The 24,194-nt window shown below is 44.7% G+C and overlaps 1 protein-coding gene across 4 annotated transcripts in view; it reads right to left on the bottom strand.

Annotated features, from left to right (window-relative positions):
• Positions 1-24,194, bottom strand: part of SCUBE2 (signal peptide, CUB domain and EGF like domain containing 2) — a 72,087-nt gene that overhangs the window by 21,461 nt on the left and 26,432 nt on the right. The window contains exons 8-16 of one of the 4 annotated variants that reach the window (XM_037050109.1): positions 15,241-15,357; positions 14,192-14,314; positions 11,650-11,766; positions 10,190-10,312; positions 9,659-9,775; positions 9,333-9,419; positions 7,537-7,641; positions 5,275-5,430; positions 4,675-4,881 (exon numbers count right to left, since the gene is read on the bottom strand). In XM_037050109.1, coding sequence (XP_036906004.1) covers positions 4,675-4,881; positions 5,275-5,430; positions 7,537-7,641; positions 9,333-9,419; positions 9,659-9,775; positions 10,190-10,312; positions 11,650-11,766; positions 14,192-14,314; positions 15,241-15,357 — 1,152 coding nt within the window. The remainder of the gene's footprint in view (positions 1-4,674; positions 4,882-5,274; positions 5,431-7,536; positions 7,642-9,332; positions 9,420-9,658; positions 9,776-10,189; positions 10,313-11,649; positions 11,767-14,191; positions 14,315-15,240; positions 15,358-24,194) is intronic. The other 3 variants (XM_037050110.1, XM_037050111.1, XM_037050112.1) reach the window with 3 other exon arrangements.

Raw genomic sequence — 24,194 nt, 5'->3', positions numbered from 1 at the left:
TTGAATTCATTTTTCTCAACTGCTGCAGAGGAGAACTACAGCTCCTGAAAGCTGAATCAGGCTTTCCTAGTCTCTCAAGAATACAGGCAGTAAAGTACTTCCCACTTTGCCAGCTGCCTAGATTGTGTCTTAAAAAATCTCAGCAAGTTTTAAGAATAATCGAATACAAAAATACAGTCATATATAGTAGCAAGGATATTTCTTAAATATTTTTTCTTTATAAAAGGATAAATAGCTATGAACAAAAAACAGCTAGAAATTCACGTGATCATTAATTTTTCTTTAGCTGTTAAGGACTTCATGAATTACAATGGGGCTTAAGGAATTTGTTCTTTGGAGAATACAATTGCTATCTTCTTCCCCTATGGTGCTGAGATTGATCACAGATAATAGATACAAAAGTGACCTGCAGAGCAGCCTGTCCCAAAAGTCCTTAAATGCCAAATTAATGAGACGTTACTATGTAAAAATGACTATATGAAAGTATTTAATTGGTCAGAAGGGACTGTTTGTTAATGTAGGGACTTGTTCTTAATCCTTGCTAGAGGACATGTTCATTTTTAGAGACATGATTTTTAGAGAGAAAGGAAGGAGGAAAGGAAGGGGCGGGGAGAAAGAGAGAAACACCAATGTGGGAAGGCAATGTCAATTGGCTCCGCCCCCAACCCCTCCAACCCACACACACCCTGACAGGGGATTGAACCCAAGAGTAGGCATGTGCCCTGACCAGGAATTGAATCTGAAACCTTGTTCTGGTGCTCAGGATAGCACTCTCACCAACTAAGCTGCCCAGTCAGGGCTGCAACTTGAAACTTTAAATTTTATTTCTTAAATGATATTGGAAAAACAAACAAATTCAATGGAGAAATAGGCAAAGAATGGATATTCTCAGAAGAAGAAATCCAAATAGCCAATGATATATGACAACATGCTCAGTCTCGCTAATAGAAATGGAAAAGCAGTTGAAGTGACTTCATCATTTTCACTTATCAGATTTGCAAAGATTAAAAAGACCAGTGATAGCTAACCCATGTTAGCAATGATGTGGGGCAATAAACACTCAGATGCAACGTCAGAGAGGATGTATATTAGGATGGTCTTTTTGGAGAGTAATTTGACAGAATCTACTAAAGTTTTAAATATACATGTCCTTTGACCCAGCAATTGGACTTGTATAAGTCTGTTCTTCAGAAATATTGGCCATGCACACACCAAAAAATAATTCATTTCAGCATTGTTTGTAATAGAAAAATTATGAAAAATTTAAATATCCATCAATAGGGTGGCAATAGATGGCTATTTATATCACTAATAAATACTGGTGTTGTTAAAAAGGACTAGGAAGCTTTAAAAGAAATAAGTTAGCTCATCTATTAGCACAGAAAGATGTAGTGATCTGCTATATAGTTATATATACCACTATTCAAATTGTATTGATAGCACAGGCTGTGAACCAAAGTGGCACTGGTTCGATTCCCAGTCAGGGCACATGCCTGGGTTGCAGGCCAAGTCCCCACTAGGGGGCACACAAAAGGCAACCACACATTGATGTTTCTCTCCTTCCCTTCCTCTCTCTCTAAATATAAATAAAAATAAAATCTTTTAAAAAATTATATTGATATATTTTTACATGTTTTTTTCACATATAAATCTATCATCTATTTTCAACACAGCAGCTAAAGTTGTCCTTTTGATACGAGTCAGAACTCTGTTATTCCTCTGCTCAAAATCCTTCATTGGCTTCATTGCTCAGGTCTGAAGTAGGTGGTCCAATCCCCGGGTGATCCGGCCCTGGACTACTGCTCTGACTTCTTCCCCTGCCCCTCCCTCAACCCTCATATCCTGGCCTTCTTTCCAGTGCCTCAGGGCTTTTGTATTTGTTGGTGCCTTTGCTGGCGACTTCTCCCAGATACCTATCCCCAGGGTTTGCTTCCTCAGTCCTTAACACCTCTGCCCAAATGACACTGGGCAGGACCATAATCCTTGACCATAGTCTGCATGTGGGAGAGTACACACCTCCTCACCCCTCGCCTTTGCCCCGGCACTATCTGTTCCAGTTCCCTGCTCACTGGTTCTTCACACCCTCACCACCATCTGCCACACGGGATCTCTCCCGGTTTATTGGACGGTCTCTCTCCCCCCTCTAGCACCGCACACTCTGCAAGGGCTGAGACTTTTGCTCTTTTGTCTCATTACTAGATTCTCAGCACCTCCAATAGTACCTGGCATACAGTAGGTGCCCCATAAATATTTATCGAATAAATAAATAAAATTCCCTTTTTATGGGTGCATGAAAACAGACTTTGGAAAAATACACAGCAAGTTACTGACAGTGATACTTCTGGGGAACGGGACTGGGAGGTGAGGGGAGAACTCTCACCTTCACTGTACACATTTCTGTACCATTTGAAACATGCACTATTTTGGTAATTTAAAATAAAATAAAAGCATTTTAAAGGGAAAACACAATGGTTCCATCTCTTCTTCTAGATGATTCAAAACACTTTTTTGGAGTGTCTTCTGCAGACACCAAAAACAATTTCTAGAAGAGAATGATCTTAGGCTTGTCTCTGTGTGTGCACCTTTCGGAGTTCAGAAACTACCAATAAGCTTGATGTATGGAAAGTTCTAATACCATCAAGTAGACCAGGAATATAAGACAGGCAGGCAGATACACACACTAACACACACACAGCGGCTTGCCTGTGCCATGAGTCTGCTGGGTAGAGCCTTTCGACTTAACATACCCAGCAGCTCTTTACACCCATCTCTTCCCTTCGGTGGAGGACGGATTTTCACTGGGAATTCTTCGTGCTGTTTCTGCTCTGCAGTAAAATCTTCAACATTGCCGTTGGACACAGTGACCCTGGTTTGGTCCCATATGGGCTGCAAAATCCATCCATTGCTAGTGGGAGCTCTTGAGACAAGACAGGTTACCCGCCTCAGCAACAGCTCCAAGCTAACATAGCATGCTGAGCATTTGGGACACATTCACAAACACACAACAGCTGCACAAACCCCACAGTGAGTGTCCTTTATGAGCTGGCATGGCCGTGAGGCCCATGTTAAGTAACTCCTGATCCTCGTTCTTGGGCCGTGACTCCCAGAAGCACACCCAGAAGCACACCCACGTTAGTATGGGTAACACTCTCACTGGGCGTTGGTCCACAGGGCCCTTGACGCTTTTTTTCCTGAATTCTTAACTGGACACAAAGGCCCGCTGGCAAGCCTACCAGGCCTCTCCCTAACAGGTAGCGACTGGGGAAAAGGGGTACAATTTAGCTCTGAGGGGCCAGGAAGAGGACCAGCCTCCCCATCCCTGTAAGTTTCTGCAACTCACCCAGGAAAGCCGGGCAGCAACAGCCAACTCGCATCAGCATTTTTGTACAGAAACAAATGAGAACAAGCCAACCAGCTGTGTTTTACTGCTTTTTTTTTCTTTGTGAGAGAGTCAGCTGAAATTGAGGTCAAAACTATTTGAGAACCAGCCTCTGCTGAACAGTTACAGTTGATTTTTACCATGTTTTGGTAAAGCAACAGACTTGGGCTATGGGGTTATACCTGACGATTCTCCTGAATGAGTACCAGGGGCCCAGCTTTGCTTCTTCACAGACACTGATTTATTACTCCTTAGCTCAAGCTTCATTTCTCAACACATGCGATTCTAATGACACTTCAGAAAAGACATCAGTTTACTCTGGAGGGGTCTGGTTATCAAAATTCACCTTAATTGGGACCAGAGCACAGGCTTTGGGGTCAGCCTATCAATGTGACCTTGAGCAAGAGAACTCAGACCTCTGAGCCCCAGTTTGCTGGGGTGCTGGTGCCTGTTGGGGTTAAATAAGATAGGGCAGCTACAGTGCTTAGATACAGTGCTGTACTTGTGACAGGCGAGAACTCAGTAAGTCATTACCATTGTTACTGTAAAGTGAGCCTTCCAATCTTCTCTAAGACTTGTAGATAGAATCTCCCATAACTGCCTAGAACAGTCTCTCAAAATAAACAAATTTCAAGACTGACCACCCTAGAACCACTTGCCCAGGCTCCTCTTGCCAGGAACTTCATCAGAGAAATAGAATTGACGTTGCTCTGATTAAATACACACACACACACACACCAACGTAAGTGAAGCTGACACTATGAGGAACCCTGGGTTGAAGCTCAGGGGTCTCATAAGGCAGCTGAGCAGCACCCAGGCTTGCCTCTGCACAAAACTGCAAATGGGAGATTGTTTGTTGACCCCATGGGTCGAGCCAGAGGCAGCTAAGAGGGAACTGGGATAGTGGAGTATGCGGAAGGCTCACGGTGCCTTATACCTGCAGCCCTGCCCCAGCCAGGAGACCACAGTTACCTGATGATCCCTGTTCCTCAGACCCTTAAAGGGCAACACTCCCTCTTCTCATCACCCTGCCTCTCCCTTTCTGCAACTCCCTCAATTTGGCAAACATTTATTAGTGCTCCCCACAAGCAGGAACCATGCCAGGTGCTGGGGTGCTCCTGGTCCAGCAGACGTGAGAAACACCACCATGTAGCTCCTAAATGAGTGGATGGCCAGGGTGTTCTCTCGAGGGAGCCCAGAGAGGGAAGGATGGGCCAGACATTTGGTTACCCTTATGTTTATGGAACTGAAGACAGTTCTGTTAGCAAGGAAGTTCTGGCCAGTAGGCTACTCACCGCATTTGTTTCCTACGTGGCTCTGGCCCACTCCACAGGGCTGTGTCCGGAGTTCGGATGCTCTGGGAGACTTTTTAGCCACTTCGAGGTCCATGCCTGAGAGCTGGAGGTGAAACTGCGCTCTGTGGGCAGCCTTCCGGAGTGTGCGGATGGCTTTCCGGAGCCTCTTCTCCGTTCGCTTTACGATGCAGCTCAGATCACAAGAAGCTACAGAAACAAGAGGGACAGCAGTGGGGGAGGACATCGAGTTTCCGCGTGAGGGCAATCAGACCAACTGCGGGGCCCGCCACTGCCCACGGCTCCCTGTGGTCAGATGGGAGAGACCTGGAGCTGAGCACCTAGCAGGCCGGGCAGTATTCGGTACCGACAGAAATTTGTTGGCCAACATGGGAGCTTTGGGTTTTCATGAAACAGATAAAATCATCAGGTTGCAAACCAATTCAGTTTAGTTTGGGGGAGGGGTGAAAAAAAAACAGGAGATACTTCAGTGGTTGCTCTACTTTCCCCCTCCACCCCAAGAATGATGATGAACAGTGAAAGGCGAAGGAATAAGGAGCAAGCTGTGAGAAGCCTGGCACCGTAGACCGTTTTCAAACCAACCTGTCACCTCCTTTTGGTTAGTTTCAAGCTCAAACTCAACCGTGATAAGCATTTCCTTAGTGGTGCTTGGTCGGCCTGGGGCTCCCGGGACTTGCTTGCCGGAGCTGCATGTAAGGTTTGCGTAGCGGAAGCTCTCTTTTACTGAGCTGTGCTTCTCTGTATGAAGAAACAAAATGATCGGAAGCCAAATTCTGGCAAAGCACTCAGTTGAACATTTGCTAGAGCTCAGTAAACATTTCATTAAAACAACCCACAAGGGACTGAATGATTAATTCTTAGATGCCAAGACGTTGAAAGCCCTCAGCGTGGAACACGATGACATTTTGCTTTTGAAGGGCCAGTATTGCCTCCTGTGTAACTCCACGATTTAGCCCTTGAATTTTCTTTTCATGGACAGAAGCTGGCTGTTTTTGACTGACAAGCCACAAGCGTGGCAGGCAGGAACCGGGGTCGTCTCGCATCTCTGACTGATGGTGTGCTAAGGTGCACTCGTGTTCTCACAGGTGGTTTCCTTAAAGCTGGACTGGGACGTGCCAAGCAGGGGCTGAGGCTCCAAATGGAATGAGCACGAGAGCAGAAAGGAAACCAACTCCAGCTTTCAGGCAGACTGACCTTGAAGTAATTCCAACCCAAAGGGAAAGCTAGGAAGCACATCAATAGTGAGGTCTCATTCTGAAATGACCAGGAGCAACACATGGCACAAAGAATCAACAGAGCCAAACAGCACAGTGAAAGGCATGTAGGGCGGGTGTGCATGGGGAAGGCAGGGCTGTGCCCGTCCCCGTGCCTGCCTTTGGCTCTCACTCCTCCACCCATGGCTGAAAGGTTCCACCCAGGGAAATTTTCAGCCAGTGACCACTGACCGAACCAAGAGCTGGTCCACGTATCATCCACACGATCGATTTGTGTCTGTCCTAAAGTCCTACTCTGCTGAACGGGCATGTCCTCTTCTTTACCATTACAAGGATGCCCAAGGCTCCACAGTTCACCAGCGGGCCTCTGTCCATTTCCCCTAAGATCGTACCTTTTCAAAAGGCTAACTTTAAATCTCAAAATAAACAGATGTTCGTTTTGAGCCTTTCTCCCTTTCAATTTTCCCGTATCTATTTTTTTTACTTTTTATTTTAGGATAAGTTCAGATTTACAGGAAAGTTGCTAAGATAGTACTGCAAGGTTTCATACACTGTCCACCAGGTTTCCCCTGATGTTAACTAATCTCTTCCATTAACACGTACATTTATCAAAACTAAGAAATTAACATTAGTACAACATCGTTAAGTTAACTAAAGACCAAGAGTATTTTTAAAGAATGCCTTTTCCTTCTTTTCTAAAAATATAAATGCCCACTGTGGAAAATTTGGAAAATGCAGAAAAAAACTAAAATTGCCCGTCATCCTCTCACTCAGCTATGACCACTACAAATGACGTGGCCAGTTTTTTCTGCCCCCTTTTGTTTGTATACAAGTTGGGCTGTATTAGATATACAAAGTGTTCCTCTCCTTTTTCCCATCTTAGCCATGGAGCGAGGACATTTCCCTATGTCGGCAAACATTCTGTGAAACATGAACTTGATAGCTGCATAGTATTCCCTCGAATGGAGGCGCCCACATTAATCTGGGGCAGTTACTCACAACAGGCAGTGCAACGTGGCCACAGTGAGCTGTCTGTCTGTTTGCTTAACTTATGCGAGAGAAGATTGGGAAAAGAAGCTTCCCTACTACTGGGATCCTGATTTTTTCAAATCTCCAAAGTCATTTTATGCAACAACACTGGAGACGTGAGCTGGCAGGGATGGAGAGGGCCCTGCTCTTTCCAGTAAGGCCAGCTGGATAGTGTCGGCTGGGCTGAAGCCTCCAGGAACCAGATCCAGCAGGAAAACCGATGCCGCATCTCGGTTCATCAGAGATCACCCTTTCTGAGCCAACCCTTTTTCCATTTCTTTGGTGTATATTTCAAGCAAACTTGAAGATCTAAAAAACTTAACCCAGTATGATCACCAAGTGCTAATGCATCTCAAAGGCCTTACTGATTCGTGTGGACCTGCAGGTTTCCCCAGAGCTTCACCATTCGTACCTCACAGAGGATGCTCTGAAGTCTAAGCCCAGAGCTACACCGGATGCTAGGCTAGCCTCCTCTTCCTCCTGGGAGGAGAGTCCTTGGGGACTCTGAACTGTTCAACCCCAGCTGGAGGGCTCGGGCTTGCTCCGGGCCCCTTTCCCCACATGCAGGCAAGCTCCCTGCACCAGCCGTCTGATTCCATACCTGGTAGTGCTGGTCGCAGGCCCTCGGGAAACAGCTCAGCCTTTTTCAAACTACACTTGCCTTCATTTAGCTTAAAGGTTACACTTGTCCTGACGGTGGTGACATCTTCAGAAAGAAACAAGTGAGAGATGTTACCTTGAGAGGCAGAGGAATGGAAACCCCAGGTGGGCGATGGCTGGGTCCCACCGCGCACTGTGCACAGCCCGAGCCTCTCTCTCACCCTGAGACCGAGAAAGGTTTGGGCCATGGAGCACCCATCACCTGGGCCTGGGGACACCAGAAGCCTCCTATGAGCTACACTTATCCCTCCATCTGAGATGAATCCAGTGCTCAAATATAACAGGAGGGCCTGGGGCAACCTCAACAGTGAGATAAGCCAGGAGGTCTTCTTTGTGCCTTTCCAAAAAAAAAAAAAAAAAAGACCAGAATCCCCTAGTTCAAATTTGGGCAAGAAGGATGAGGCAGGTGGTGAAAGGCAGATGCTCCTACACCAGGCTGTCAGGGGAGGACAGGGCTGAGGGAGCCACCAGTCCAGACAAAATGGCACTCACGAAATGTGGCCAGGGTTTTCGGTGTTGGGGAGGCCCCCACCCCGAGGGGCTCACGTGCAAAACTTCGCTCTCCACCCACAGTCGGTCTTAACCACAGGTCAGGCTCTGCAGCCAGTGACCAGGACTCCAACTGTAGCTCTTCAACTTGTGATGAGAACTTAATCTCCCCAGTTCTCAGTTTTCTCATTTATAAAATAGACATAATTATGGTACTTACATTACCAGCTGTTGTAAGGATTTAATGAGATAATGCAAAAAATGTTTAGTATCTAATCAGCCTAGTACAGAGTGAGAGCTGAATTGCTGTCAATGACTTGCTTGCACACCCTTGGGTGACCTAAATGGCCACGTGACCTTCACTGAGGGATTTGGTGAAACAGCCTGCTGTCTGCTCCAGCTCGGCCCCCAGGTCAGGCAAGAGGAACAGTGAAGGGTTATGCTTGTGACTCTGGATTCAGACTGCCTGGTTAAAACCCTCGCTCCACTGTTTCTTATCGGAGCCACTTAGAGTCCATTATTTCACCTCTCTGAACCTGTTTCTTCTGCTGCTTAGTGACAATAATAGTAAAATTACCCCAAAGGGTTGTAATACGGATTAAATCAACTAGTGCAGGAAATTCAGTGGCTGGCATACTTTAACTGTTTGGTCAATATATGCAAGCTGTTATGGCCTTGCTCTGGGTTCCTAGCTTTGCTCATACATGTAGTATGGCCATCAAGAACCACTTCTTCATTCACATGTTCTCATGACACATCACAGAGATGTCCAAATCCGGGAGGACGAGGCTTCCTAAAAGCTTGCAATTTCTTTGTCTTTTGACAAAACAGAAAGGGTTCAAGGTCCTTTCTCTGGACAGAAGTCTTATTCCCCATGTCAGATCCATGTCTCTCCCCACCAACACCATGCACCCAGGCACCCTTTCCTGGTGGGCCTTTGAGGTGCCCCAGGGCAAAGGGAGCTTGGGAGACCTGAGTTTTCTGGCCCTGGACCCTGCAGGCCTCTGCCCAATGTGATGAAAGCATTGGGATTGAACACAGAGCTGCCCAGCACACAGGGACACCGAGTAAGTGTCTGTTACACAGTAAGATGTCAGGCATCCCGGCTGCAGGCAAGAACATCCTCTAACATGCTCACGGCATCGAGGAGGTAAAGAGAAAATGGAGCCAGCGCCCAAGAGCAGCACCCCAGGAATGAAGCCCAGTGAGCACAGTGAGCCCCAGAGAGGACACACATTTGGTAATTACCCCCGAAAGCAGAGTCATTTGACTTTTGCTGTTTGTTCCTGAGAGGAGAGGAACTGCCGCAGGTAACAGAGTAGGCCTCTTGCAGTCCTGACAGACAGAATGTGGATTGTCACACATCAGTGAGGTTACAGTTGCTCCTGGTAGCAGACGAAATCACCCCCCAACCCTCCTGCACACAGACCACAAGGAAAACACCCAGCACGTGGGGTCTCAAAACAGTGACCTTGGGGGATTGGGGGAAGCCCTTTGAAGTCATCTAACACCTAAAGGCCAGGAAGACTGAGCCCTGGCATGACAACCTGCCCCAGAGACTGGGACCCACTCACCTGAAGAGAGGTGAATGCCAGAGTGACATCTGAGGAAGCACCTGTCTCCTCCGCCACTCTTACTGCAATGCAGGGACACGTGGGGTGATACGCTAGTGGGCAGGACCCCCTTCACTTCTAGACAGGACAAAATATAGTCACTTGCAGGAAGAGAAGGACAATTCCAGGTGTCACGAAGATGGCTGGGTCCCATGGATCAAAGGCCCCAAGAAAAGAAGGTAGAGCTGACACCCAGCACAGAACACAAGACACCAGGCACTGTTTCCCACCAATGTAAAGGAGCTACTTGCATGCTGCTTTTCTCATGCAAAAAAGCAACCAGGAAAACGGAAGTGAGTTCCAACCTATGCAGAAGCACAGAGGCAACGCCACAGAGCCTGCAAAGTATCTCCTGTTTTTGAACTATTTCAAGAGTGGCTGCTACAGCTAAGGGGAGGAGAATTCAGGGGTGGGATGGTTAGTCGCACTCCAGGTCCAGTCAGACATGGGAGAGCGGCGCTGGGCCCATGGTGAGCCGCTCCGGAGTCTTACCCACACAGTCTTTTTTATTCCAGTGGAGCTTGTATGCAGGGTGGCACTGGCATTCGTAGCTGCCCACCGTGTTCACACAGACCTGCTGACAGCCTCCGTTGTTGACGCTGCACTCGTTGGTGTCTGGGGAACAAAACACGTTGCTGTCACGGCAGCCCCTTGCTGACCTGGCAAGGACTGTCCTTCGCTTGAGGAAGGAGCAGGAGGGGAGTCACATGGTTGAAATTCACTAAACAAAAGGGAGATGCAGAGACGCTGACTGCCTTTAGGATGTGTCCTTGGCACCAGCTGACCCCATTCTCCACTCAGGGGATTTCTCCATAAGAGCCTTGCCAGGACAGTCTCAAGTTCCATTCTCGACCAACCACTCCCCGATTAAGAACACTCAGAGAGGGTCACACTCTATTTTCAGATGTCCGAACTCAGATGCTTCACAGGCTTCCAACTTAAAACTCTGCCATCCTCCTGAGCTACATGCTAAGGCACACAGACAGAATTAGGACTCCCCACTGGACAGTTCAGGTAGTTGAACTACAGAGAAGGAAAATGACTTGCATGAATCTCCAACAATCTGAGACTGAGCCCAAGTCAAAGGTGGCTCTAACTAAAGATACACATCTGTATTCAAGGAGCATGCCCTTGGGGTTTCCTGATGGACTGGAAGAGCGTGTTTTTTTGCAATGCCAAGAATGTGTCGAAAAGAAGAAGAAAGATGACATTGTCTGTAGCAAATCACTATTATCCATTCTTCTTAAGCACAGGACACAAAGACTGGGCAAAAAGTATTTAGGTCAGTGGTTCCCAAATCCTCAGATCCTCAGCATCACCTTGGACGCCCTGGATCTTTGGAGTCAGAACCTGAATCTCTAGTCTCAAAGACTGCTGCATGAACGTGATGGTCAGGGGAGCGGAGTGGAGTCATCTGGTGCCAAATCTGATTGATGCCATAGTCTACTTGACCACAAGGACAAAGGACATCAGAACGTGTTGCTACACCGAGCAGACAGAAAGTCAGTGGTCCAGCTTAAAGACCCATTGAAGGACTTGAACAAGGCTTTGAAGTCAGTTCCTACACAGAGCAAGGCTGTGGAACTGTTGGAGTCCTGCCAACCCTCTCTAGATAGAGATTTCACTATCTGCTGGAAAGTTCCAGTGGGTAGAGTACCCTCTCCTGAGACACCCCCCCCCCATTCTCTGAATATAACTGCATCAGTAAACACAATAAAGAATTCACAGCTGAAGAGCTTCTGCCTTCTGTCTGCTCCATTTCACACTTGATGTGTTAAAGGGATACATGGGGGCAGACTTTTCTTAGTAGACGCTTCCCTTGCCTCGATGGGTTCAATAAGTAGTACAGGAACTGGAACATCTTCTCATCCCCCACTGGGGAAAACTTAGGGGCAAGTCCCGTTCCTCTACAGGCCCAGTCTCCTCTGAGGCCAAATGGGGCACCTGCTCACCTCCACAGTGGGTAAAGCCATAGAGGGTGTAGCCTCTGTTGCAAGCACATGTGAACGTGCCAGGGTGGTTGATGCAGCTGTGGTCACAGGTCCTGTCCAAAGAGCATTCGTCCACATCTGCAATTGCAAAGGGCGAGGGGGATCTGAAACCAATTCTGAAGGATGGATGGAGAGAACACATTTACAACGACACCAGTTACCGGGGAAAACAACACAAACAGAATAAAACATTGTCTGCCTGTTCTCTCACTCACTTGTGTTAAAGACCATGTTGAGCAGCCCACAATAAGCATCCTCACTGCCAGGACCCTGCGTCCCAAATTCTGTTGCAAACTGCACTTGCCTAAAAGGCCAGTTGGTCTCTCTCACCCAAGCTTATTTGCCTGGCTGAGTAACTTCAAATATTGAATTGAAGCCAAATGAGATAACATACCTAAAATGAGTTTGGAAGTGATAAGGCACAGCCTGTGCATTATTATTGTTATATTATTATTGGTAAAACAGAAATAGTAATTTTAGAAGCTAGGGGAAAATGAAAGGAGAATACACTTGGGTTGGAGATAAATCTGGTTCCTTTCTCTTTGATTTTTCCAGAATGAGTCTTCTGGCCCCAGGAGGCCAACTGATCCTGGCTTTAATGCCTCCTGCACTAAAATACTACATTAACGCTAACGTCCTCGCTACTTTTCTGTTGCAGACACTGAAATTTGGTGTTAAACCCCTAAGATGGATCCTCTTGGCCAATCCCTCAGTTTTCCTCCCCACGGTTCAGTCCCCTGGGGCCCCTCCGACCTGGTTCAGTATGGAGACTTCCCTGGCTTCTGCTGAGGTCCTAAAAACTTGTCTCAAGACCAAATTTGTGGATCTAATCATCTACTCTTTCCTGGTCTGGTCCTTGCATCTTTCCTGCAGACTAGAATTTCAGAGCTTCACTTCCTCACCTCTTTGTGGGGCTTTGACAGAGTTATAACTTATGTCTCCAAATGAATAAACCAGGACCAGAGCGGAACTCAGTGGAAACCAACTAGACCATTGCTATATCTCTTTTCAATAGCAATCGTGCTGCAAGAAACTACATTAATAAAAAAAACACAAACATTTGGGAGGAACTAGAAGAACAAAAAAGTGAAATAAAAAAGTCAAATTCTTGCAAAACCTCTTCTTCCCTAGGTTTTCCCAGAAATCCTGGCAATTTCTTCAATAAATTTGTTCTGTGCAAATATTTGTACTACCAAGATTGATCAGTGAAAAATGAGAAAAAGTCTGTTTCTTCCCCAGTAATTGATGTCACGCCATGAATTCTGTTATTAACATCAGCCAGTTGTCGAGAAAGTGGGCTCTTCCAGTAGCTGACTTTGGCTGCTTGTGACAGGCTTTTGCTTTGCCAAAAATAATGAGATCACTTTTCTAATTTCTTTTTAATGTGTTTACACAGCTTAAACAGTATTCCTTGCTCTATACATTATAAAACATTATGTAGAACAGCACACTTGCTTTCCAAGCCAAATGGGTGAAAACCCGCAGTAATTGTCCAGAATGAACTCACTGAATTTAAAGGGGACTATGCTTGAATTGCATGACAAAATATGTATTAAGAAGAAAAATCCCAGAGAGAAATCTAATTCATACTACAAGGTTGTTTTTAAAAGGTAATATTACATCTTTAGTACCTAAAGTGAAGTCAGATATTATTTTCTGATTTTGTTTTAATTCTGGGATTTCTAACAAAATTAAGTTAATCTCTTCTTATTTCTAGAAATGAAACTGGGATACATGATAGCGGGTCTTTTCTGAGACCTTCTTCCTGAAAATACAAGTGGTGCCCCTACCCAAAAGCGTTTACCACCACCCCAAACAGTTATTCACATATAAACGGCTGCCGCCCAGAGACTTTCCCTTGCCACGCCCTGATGTGGGAGGGATGCTCCGAGTCTGCAGTCCCGCCCAAGGACCGACCAGCCTTCAGTTCCCTCCCTCCCTCCCTCTGCCCAAGCTCCAGGGCCATTCAGACAAGTGCTACAAGGAAGAGACCAATGGGTATATGATCCTGATTACAGGTTGACCCCAACGTTTTGCTCAGAAAAGGTATGTTAACTAAATCTGCATATTTAGCCACTAAATTTTGTATATAAAATCCATAATGTTAAAGGACACTCATTAGGTGGCTCCCTTTGGTGTACTTTCCATTAAGCTTTAATCATTGAAGAAAAGGAAAAGTATTCCCTATCTCAACCCCCTAATACCACCCCATGTGCATTCTGCAACCCAGTGCATTCCTAGCAGAGAGCACTGCTCTAATCACACCAGATGGGTTCCTTGAGGTGTTCTCTAATCATTCACAGCTTGATTTCCAAAATATACCTGTGAGCTACATCAGTGTTCTTATGCTGCCTAAAAGATGAAATAAGTGGGACACAGGTTGGAGGTGGGGTTAATGACTCGGCTGAGAAACCCAGTGAGCCCGTCTCTGCCAGGGCAGGGTCTCGTGTTCTCCACGCCAACCAGCAGGCGTCGCACAGCACAGCTACATTTCAGCACATACCTTGACAAGACTTCTCATCTGTTAATAATTTAAACCCCTTTTTGCAGCTGCAGTCAAAACTGCCCACGGTGTTTTTGCAGAAATGATCGCAACCTCCATTGCGGGTCTGGCACTCATCAATATCTGTAACAGGCAAGCATCGGCAAATCAGACAGCCATACTTGCCTCGTTTTCCACAAATCCCTGAAGTACTATTGTGTGTGCTTCATTATTCTCTGAAACAAAAACAGACCCATAGACGCACTTCAGAATGTTCGCTGCTGTTTTTAATCTTACACATGTTTTCTTGCCTGGCTTAACCAACTTTGAAAGACAAGAGCCTAGTCCCCTTGAGAATTGAGAACTGTGGTTTGTATCGCCCTTGACCAGTATTAGGAAACAATCTATGGGACAGAATGCTGATGTCCTATTATATTCTCATCCTTGTCCTGCTCTCTCAAGATAAGGTGGCTCCCTTTAGTATACTTTCCATTCCAGTTTAATCATTAAAGTTATAAGGAAGTAGAACATTTGTTTTGGCAAATTACACAATGATCAAATAGCCTTAATGCTTTTAAATAATTCTGATACTCAAATGAATCTTATCTTTTCTCAGTTTCAGCTGGTACTGGTAACTGGTTATCTGCTTTTTATCGTGTTGAAGAACTAAGCCTTCATAGTCTTGCCCATGAAATACTAGCAGGTCATCGGGGTCTCTATTCATCAGCAAAAGTTAAAGGTACAGTTATTCATTAGGTTCTCGGGATAACAATCTTGGCTGTTGTTTAAATGTTGCTATTACCTCTTACACATGTTCCTTTGAACTTTTGCCTTTTTCTAATGTGGCTGCTGCTTGAAATGGATTATTTGATATTTGTAGAAGCTGACCTTGTCAACAGTTAGTGTAATTAAGTTGGTTCTAATTAAGCTCACTCAATTATAAACTTCCACTAGCCCAGGGAAGAAAAGCTCGCATCAATATAAACTATAAGCAAATCTGGAGTCACGCCGGAGGTGTGGAGGGGAAGAGGTGCATTTATCCCCACACATTAGCAGCACAAAGAGTCTACCTTTGCAGGTCTTCCCATCCAACTGGAGAGTGAATCCAACAGGACAACTGCAATGAACACCTGTCGAGGTGTCCTTACAGGTGCGATCGCAGCCTCCATTGTTGACAGCACATGTTTCTGACAAGGAAGTATATAAAGGCAGTTAGCTTCCTGAAAAGTGCTAATACAGGTGGGAGGAAAGAGATATTAGTGCAATATTCACACCTAACAAAGTTCATAAAAGCCAAGAAGCATGGCGGGGTATTCATGGTTTTACCCCCAAGTCTCTGCCACCTGCAGGTACGATAGAGGGAGAAAAGGTACAGCTCCTCCCACCTATCTAAACAAGTGACATTTCCTAGGGAAGCTTGGTGGGGTGGTCAGAGGGATTAACACGCCTCTCCCAACCTGCTGAGCCTTTCCCTTCACTGACGGACTTGAACCCACTAAAACTTCCTGTTGATCCACAGTCAGTGACCTGCTAAGTGTGAAATGTCTGGCAGGCTAGATGTGAATACAGAACAGAGAAAAGGGGTGGGAGGTGGTCCTTCCTTAATCCTGAACTCTCCCCCTTCAATATTAGTAACAGGCAGGCAAAACAAGAGACGCTAAGCCTTGCACACCCCAACCATTCTCTTGTTGCAGACCAATGGCTTCCTCCTTACAACTGTCATTTAACTCAGATCAAAAGTTTACTTTCCATGAAAGGAGAAAAAGCTGTCAGAACTACATAAAAACTTAGCCACAGTCATTAAAGAACATCTATAGAGATGAACTATAAGCAAGATGGCCTCATAGTCCTGCATTTCATAAAATTACTCCAAGTAACAGACAAAGGCCCTTCAACACTCATTCAATTGATAGCATGTAGGCGGACAGAAATCCAATTTTACTACCATAATGACCTTTTTGTAGAATGTGGGGGTACACGCTTAGTTCTGAGTAGATATGACAGACAGAATATATATGTTTATTGGTTTTCTCTCAAAATATCACTAAAATTATGTTTTAAAGAACAAATCCTTAAGGATGAAGAAAATAGGAGAGAATGGTGACTTCTGGCCAAGATGGAGGTGTAGGTAGATAAACTGTGCCTCCTTGCACAATCAAAAGAAGGACAACAACAAATTTAAAATCAACCAGAAATGCCAGAAAACCAAACTGTACAGAAGTCTGACAACCAAGGAGTTAAAAAAAAATATTCATGCAGACTGGTAGGAGGGGCAGAGATGGGCAGTTGGAGGGGAGAGGATGCGCATTAAGGTGGCAGCTGGTGGGCTGGGTGATTTGCATGCAGATAAACTGGGAGAAAAAACTGGGGATCAAAACAGACCACACAACCCAGGGTTCCAACGTGGGAAAATCAAGCCTCAAAACCTCTGACTGCAAAGACCTATAGGGGTTGCAGCAACAGGAGAAACTCCCAGCTCCTAGGAGAGTTCACTGGAGAGACCTACAGGGTCCTAGAAGGCACACAAACCCACTCACCCAGGGAACCAGCACCAGGAGGGCCCAATTTGCTTGTGGGTAGTGGGGGAAGTGACTGAAAGCTGGCCAAGAGCAGAGCAAGAGGCACTGTTCCCTTTCAGGCCCTTCCCCCACATACAGCACCACAACAAAGCAATGTGTGTCACCCCGACCTGGTAAATACCTAAGGCTCTGCCCCTTAAAATGTAACTGGTGGGCTGAGACAAAAAAATATGGCCCAAATGAAAGAACAGATCAAATCTCCAAAAATAGAACTAAGCAACAAAGAGATAGCCAACCTATCTCTTTGCAGTTAGAGGGGGCGAGGGCGAAACGATGCTGAGTTCAAAATACTGGTCATCAGGATGCCCACAGAAATGGTTTAGTATGTTCACAAAATAGAGGAAGTGAAGGCCATGCCAAGTGAAATTAAGAAAAATATACAGGGAACCAGCAGTGAAGGGAAGAAAACCAGGACTCAAATCAACAATTTGGAGCAAAAGGAAGAAATAAGCATTCAACCAGAACAGAACGAAGAAACAAGAATTCAAAAAAAATAAGGAGAGCCTTAGGAACCTTCGGGGCAACTTTAAATGTTCCAGCATCTGAATCATAGGGGTGTCAGAAGGAGAAGAGCAAGAAATCGAAAACTTATTTGAGAAAATAATGAAATAAAATTTCCCTAATTTGGCAAAAGAAATAGACTTCCAGGAAGTCCAGGAAGGTCAGACAGCCCCCAAAAAGTCAGACCCAAGGAGGAACACACCAAGGCACATCATAACTACATTACCCAAGGTTAAAGATAAGGAAAGAATCTTAGAAGCAGCAAGAGAAAAGGAGACAGTTATTTGCAAAGGAGATCCCATAAGACAGACTATTAGCTGATGTCTCAAAAGAAACCTTATGGGCAAGAAGGAGCTGGGAAGAAGTATTCAAAGTCATGAAAAGGAAGGACCTACATCCAAGATTAGTCTATCCAGCAAAGCTATCCTTTATTATGGAAGGGCAGATAAAGTGTTACCCAGATAAGGTCAAGTTAAAGGAGTTCACCATCACCAAGCCCTTATTATATGAAATGTTAGAGGACTTATCTAAGAAAAAGAAGATAAAAAATTCAAACAGTAAAATGACAATGAACTCACAACTATCAAGAACTGAATCTGAAAAACCAAAATACACTAATCAAACAACTAGAACCGAAACAGCATCATAGAAATGGAAATCACATGGAGGGTTATCAGTGGGGAGGAGGACAGGAAGAATGGGGGGAAAGGTATAGGGAATAAGAAGCATAAATGGTAGGCAAAAAATAGACAGGGGGAGGTTGAGAACAGTATGGGAAATGTAGAAGCCAAAGAACTTACGTGTACGACCCATGGACATGAGCTAAGGTGGGGGGATGCTGGTGGGAAGCAGGGCTGCAGGGTTGAGGGTAATATAGGGGGAAAATGGGACAACTGTAATAGCATAATCAATAAAACATATTTTTAAAAGAGAAGATACTAGCTGAAAGATGTCAGACATGCTGGAAGTGGCATGTTTGAAGGGGCACTGACTGGCATAGCAGGTACTAAGTTCTCTAGAGGCAGAGATGAGGATGGAGGTAAAAATACAAAGACTGATTGAAAGTCTGTATAACAAACAAATAAACCCCCCAATTACCCTCTAAATTCTACAGCCAGATGACTACCCCCTCCTTATTGGGCTACAACAGAGAAATATATCCTGGGGAAGTGGGGCCAGAAAAGAACTGGACTCGAGGGCACAAGCAATAGCAGAGGAGGGCAGTAATGTCCATGAAAGTCTACACCAGGTGTGTCCAACCTTTTGGCATCTCTGTGCCACACTGGAAGAATAGTTATCTTGGGCCACTCATTAAATACATTACAACATGTAATCACAAAAAAAGCCCTCATAATGTTTTAAGTTAAGTTTACGATTTTGTGTTGGGCCACACTCATAACCACCCTGAGCTGTGTGTGGTCCATGGGCTGCAGGTTGGACACCTCTGGTCTCTACCTTGAAAAGAGAGATGACAAATTCTTACCGCCCACTCATCTGCCAGAAGGCTGGCAGTCAAGCCTATAACCCCCCTGCAGGAGATTGAAAGATTCCTCTGCAGATAAACTGACCAGCCCAAGTGAAAGACCTACAGACACTGGCATTTGAGGCTCTCCAAATGAAATGGCTTAGTCATTGCCTACACACCTAAGTATAAGGCCTACCAGCTGACAGAATATTTAATTGGCTTTTCAGAATTTCACTATTAAATATGAAAAGTCAGTCAAGAGTCACCAGACATTTCAGGAAAGCCTGTAATGGGAAATAAATACAACAAATCAAACAAACAGTAAACTTGGAGGAAGCAAAGATAATACAGAAAACAAGAGAGAAGTTTTTAAAAATCTTGTAATTAATTTCTTTAGAGGGATAAGAAAAATATCCATGAAACAAAAACAGGTATCTACAACAAAAGATAAATCTAAAATTCTTGGAATGTCTTTTCTTTTAGTTTTAAGAGTTTAGATAGCAGGGAAGAGAGGGAGAGAAACATCAGTGTATGAGAGGAACATTGATCAGTTGCCTCTCACTTCTCACATGCCACCCTCTGGCCCCACTGGGTACCTGGCCCACAACCCAGGCTTGTAGCCTGACTGGGAATGGAACCGGTGACCTTTTGGTCCCCAGGCTGGCACTCAACCCACTGAGCAACAATAGCTAGGGCTGTTTTTTCTTTTTTCCTTTAAGATATTATTTATTTATTTTTAGAGAGAGGAGAAGGGAGAGAGAAGGAGAGGGAGAGAAACACTAATGTGAGAGAGAAACATCGATTGGTTGCTTCTTGTATGTGCCCTGAATGAGTACCGAACCCAAAATCCAAGCAGGTGCCCCAATCAGGAACAGAACCAGCAACCTTTCACTTTGTGGGACAATGTCCAAACAACTAAGCCACACCAGTCAAGGCAAAATTCTCAGAAATTCTTGAAAGCAGAAATTTTAAAAGAATTCTGTAGAAAAATTTGGGGATAAAAAACAAAGAAAAGAAAAAAATCTCCTATAAAGTAAAACAAAAATACAAAGAGAAAAGAGAAGACTTCCGCCAAGATGGAGGCGTAGGTGGAAACACTGTGCCTTCTCCCACAACCAAGTTTGAATACAACAAAGGTTTGGTAAACAAAGATGCAGCCAAAGAACAGAAAATTGGACTATATGGAAGTCCGACAACAACAAACCATTCAACCGGGACCGGTAAGAGGGGCAGAGCCAGCAGCGGAGCAGGGTCGGGCAGGAAGGATCCCCTGACCCAGGCGATCCAGGCAACGCAGGCACGCAGGCAGCCGAAGTAGCATCGTGGACCAGGTGAGGGTGTGGGGCAGGTTGAGCGCAGTCACACATTCGCACGCAGATAAACCAGCAGAGTGAGCAGTAAGACGGACTGTGCGGCCCCAGCGCTGGGAGGAGGTAGAGGGGACCGCCATTGATTTCCTTTGACCCCGCCCCCACATACAGCATCACAATCCAGCCACTGAGTTGCCCTGCCTGGGTGAACACCTAGGGCTCTGCTCCTCATACATAACAGGCACGAACTGTCCAAAATATGGCTCAAGAAGAACTCAAAGCCCCAGAGCCGATAACTCTAAGCGACCAAGAAATAGCGAACCTCTCAGATGCACAGTTCAAAACACTGGTGATCAGGATGCTCACAGAACTGGTTGATTATAGTCACAAATTAGAGGAACATATGAAGGCTAAACTAATTGAAATGAAGGGAAATGCACAGGAAACCAATAGTGATGGAAAAGAAGCTGGGACTCAAATCAATGGAGTGGACCAGAAGGAAGAACAAAACATCCAACCAGAAAAGAATGAAGAAACAAGAATTCAAAAAAAATGAGGAGAGGCTTAGGAACCTCCAGGACATCTTTGAACATTCCAACATCCGAATTATAGGGGTACCAGAAGGGGAAAAGAAACAGCCACGAGTGGAAAACCTATTTGAACAAATGATAAAGGAGAACTTCCCCAGTCTGGCAAAGGAAATAGACTTCCAGGAAATCCAGGAAGCTCAGAGAGTCCCAAAGAAGTTGGACCCCAAAAGGAACACACCAAGGCACATCATAATTACATTGCCCAAGATTAAAATGAAGGAGAGAATCCCAGAAGCAGCAAGAGATAAGGGGACAGTCACCTACAAAGGAGTTCCCATCAGACTGTCAGCTGATTTCTCAAAAGAGACCTTACAGGCAAGAAGGGGCTGGAAAGAAGTATTCCAAGTCATGAAATCCAAAGACCTACATCCAAGATTGCTTTATCCAGCAAAATTTTCATTTAGAATGGAAGGAGAGATAAAGTCCTTCTCAGATAAGATCAAGTTCAAAGAGTTCATCATCACCAAGCCCTTATTATATGAAATGCTAAAGGGACTTATCTAAGAAAAAGAAGATGAAAAATATGAACAGTGAAAGGACAGCAAACTCACAGTTATCAACAACCACACCTAAAACAAAAGCAAACCAAGAGGACAGCTAGATCAGGAGCGGAACCATAGAAATGAAGAACACATGGAGGGTTAGCAACAGGGGAGTGGGAGGAGGAGAAGGGGGGAGAAGGTACAGAAAATAGCATAGATAGTAGGTAGAAAATAGATAAGGGGAGGGCAAGAATAGTAGGGGAAATATAGAATCTAATGAACTTGAGACACGTGGTCATAAACTAAAGGGGGGAATGTGGGGGAGGGGTGTGCAGGTGGAGGAGAATGAAGGGAGGGGAATAGAACAACAACTGTAATGGTATAATCAATAAAATATAATAAAAATAATAGAGAATAAAAATATCAAAAAAACAAAGAGAAAAGAGAAGAAAATTAGAGAATCGATATAGGAGTTTTGACAGCCAGCTAATAGAAGTTCTAGAGAGCAAGAACAGAGAAAATGGAGTCAAGAGAATTATTAAAGAAAAAAATATGAGAAAAATTAATGGAACTAGGGGTCTTGAATGTCCATATTGAAAAGGCCAACAGAGTGCTCAACATAACAGGAAGGAGAAGTCGCACTGTGAGGATGTTATTGTGAAATTTCAGATCCCCAGGAAGGAGAAGACCCCAAAAACATCTGAGAGAAGCTTTCATAGGTTCCATATAAAGGATCAAGAATAAAAATGACTTCAGACTTCTTGAAACAATACTGATTGCTTGAAAACTACTCAAAATTGTCATGGAACATTATTTCTAACTCTGAATTCTATACTGAGCCAATTCTATTTTTATTATATTTTATTGATTATGATATTATAGTTGTCCCAATTTTTTCCCCTTTGCCCGCTCCACCTCGCACTGCCCACTCCCTCAGGCAATCCCCCTACCATTGTTCATGTCCATGGGTCATGCATATAAGTTCTCTGGCTACTTCATTTCCTATACTGAACTCTACATCCCCATGGCTATACTGTAACTACCTATTTGTACATCTTAATCTCCTCACCTTTTCACCCATTCTCTCCCTTCTCCCTCCCACCTAGAAACCATCAAAATGTGCTCTGTATCCATGATTCTGTCTCTGTTTTTCTTCTTTGCTTAGTTTGTTTTTTAGATTCAATTGTTGATAGATAATATATTAATTGCCATTTATTTGTTCATAGTTTTGATTTTCTTTTCTTAAATAAGCCCCTTTAACATTTCATATCATAATGGTTTTCTGATGATGAACTCCTTTAGTTTTTTTCTCATCTAGGAAGCTCTTTATCAGCTCTCCAATTCTAAATGATAGCTTTGCCAGGTAGAGCAATCTTGGCTATAGGTTCCTGCTTTTCATGATTTTGAATTTTCTTGCCAATCCCTTCTAATCTGCAAAGACTTTTTTGAGAAATCAGCTGGAAGTCTCCTGGGAGCGCCTCTGTAGGTAACTAACTGCTTTTCTCTTGCTGCTTTTAAGATCCCCTCTTTATCTTTAACCTTTGGCATTTTAATGATGATGTGTCTTAGAGTGGGCCTCTTTGCATCCATCACATTTGGGACTCTCTGTGCTTCCTGGACTTGCATGTCTATTTCCTTTATGAAATTAAGGAAGTTTTCTTTCATTATTTATTCAAATAGATTTTCAATTTATTGCTCTTTCTCTTTTCCTTCTAGCACCCCTATGATGCAAATGTTAGATCACTTGAAGTTGTCCCAGAGGCTGCTTACGTTATCCTCATTTTTTTGGATTATTTTTTCTTCTTCTCGTTCTGAATGCTTGTTTTTTGCTTCCTTACATTCCAAATCATTGATTCTTGGCTTCATCCACTCTACTGTTTTTTCCCTGTAAATAGTTCTTTATTTCAATTAATGTATTCTTCATTTCTGACTAGATCTTTTTTATGCTACTGAGGTCCTCACTAAGTTTCTTGAGCATCCTTATAACCAGTGTTTTGAATTCTACATCTGATAGATTGCTTATGTCCATTTTGGTTAGTACTTTGTCTGCCATTTTGATCTGTCCTTTCATTTGGGCCATGCTTCTTTGTCTCCTCATTTTGGCAGCCTCCCTGTGTTTGTTTCTATGTATTAGAGCTACTTTGACTCTGTGTCTTGGTAACATGGCCTAACGTAGTAGGTGCCCTGTATGGTCCAGTGGCACAGCCTCTCCTATCATTGAACCTGGGTATTCAAGGTGCATCTTCCACGTAGGCTGAGTACACCCTCCTCTTGTAGTTGAGCCTTGGTTGCTGTTGGCAGATCAGTGGGAGGGATTTACCCAGGCCAGTCAGCTGCAAGGAATGGCTGTGACCACTGATCACCAACCTCTGCCCTCCATGGAGGATCAGCCATGCAAGGGCAGGGTGCTGGTGCTTCAACAAGGTCTGTAGCTGTCCACTGGGTGGGCAGGCTCTGATACAGACCAAGGTCAGCCCCAACCTGTGTTCTGGCTGAGGCCACCCTTCATGAGCTATAAATCATTCTGAGATGGCTGCTTACTTGTGCTGTACTTGGAGATTCCCAGGAAAAGCCAAGCTGTGAATTAGGGCCAGCTCATGCTAATGCCAGGCCTGGGGCCACTTAGCAAGAGGTACAGGGGCTGAAAACCACTGAGACCAGCTGTTTCTTGTTTGATAGTATTTAGGAAGTTGTGAAGCATGAGCCAAAACCAGGCATTCACGTGGAAAAGTCACAGTTAACAGTTTGGGTGGGACTGTAAGTTGAGTGGGATGGAGTCTCAGGGGATCTCCAGGGTCGGGGCAAACAGTGTTAGCTAGGTTGATGGAGTCTCGTATGTGACACCCACCTGCAAGCTCTTTGGCTCTGTGGCAGGAGAGCTCAGAAATTGGACAATGGCCTTTGTCTGCCATTTTGTCTGAGAGGAAACTGTCTTCCAGCTCCTGCCTCGATGCCAGTCACTTCAGTTCCTCCCAATATGCCACTGGTGCCTTTCAAGCCACTACCCCAGTACAGGAGCTCAGAGGGAGTGAATCTGAGTAAGTCTGTATGTGGGTTCTTTCAGGGGGACTGCTTGGGTCTCCAGGAGTTTCTTCTA

The sequence above is a fragment of the Sturnira hondurensis genome, unplaced genomic scaffold (assembly GCF_014824575.4).
Source record: "Sturnira hondurensis isolate 20B ecotype Veracruz unplaced genomic scaffold, ASM1482457v3 Scaffold0006505, whole genome shotgun sequence".
Taxonomy (NCBI): Eukaryota; Metazoa; Chordata; class Mammalia; order Chiroptera; family Phyllostomidae; genus Sturnira; species Sturnira hondurensis.
The sequence above is the reverse complement of the archived record's forward strand: the minus strand, read 5'-3'. Positions and strand labels throughout refer to the sequence as shown.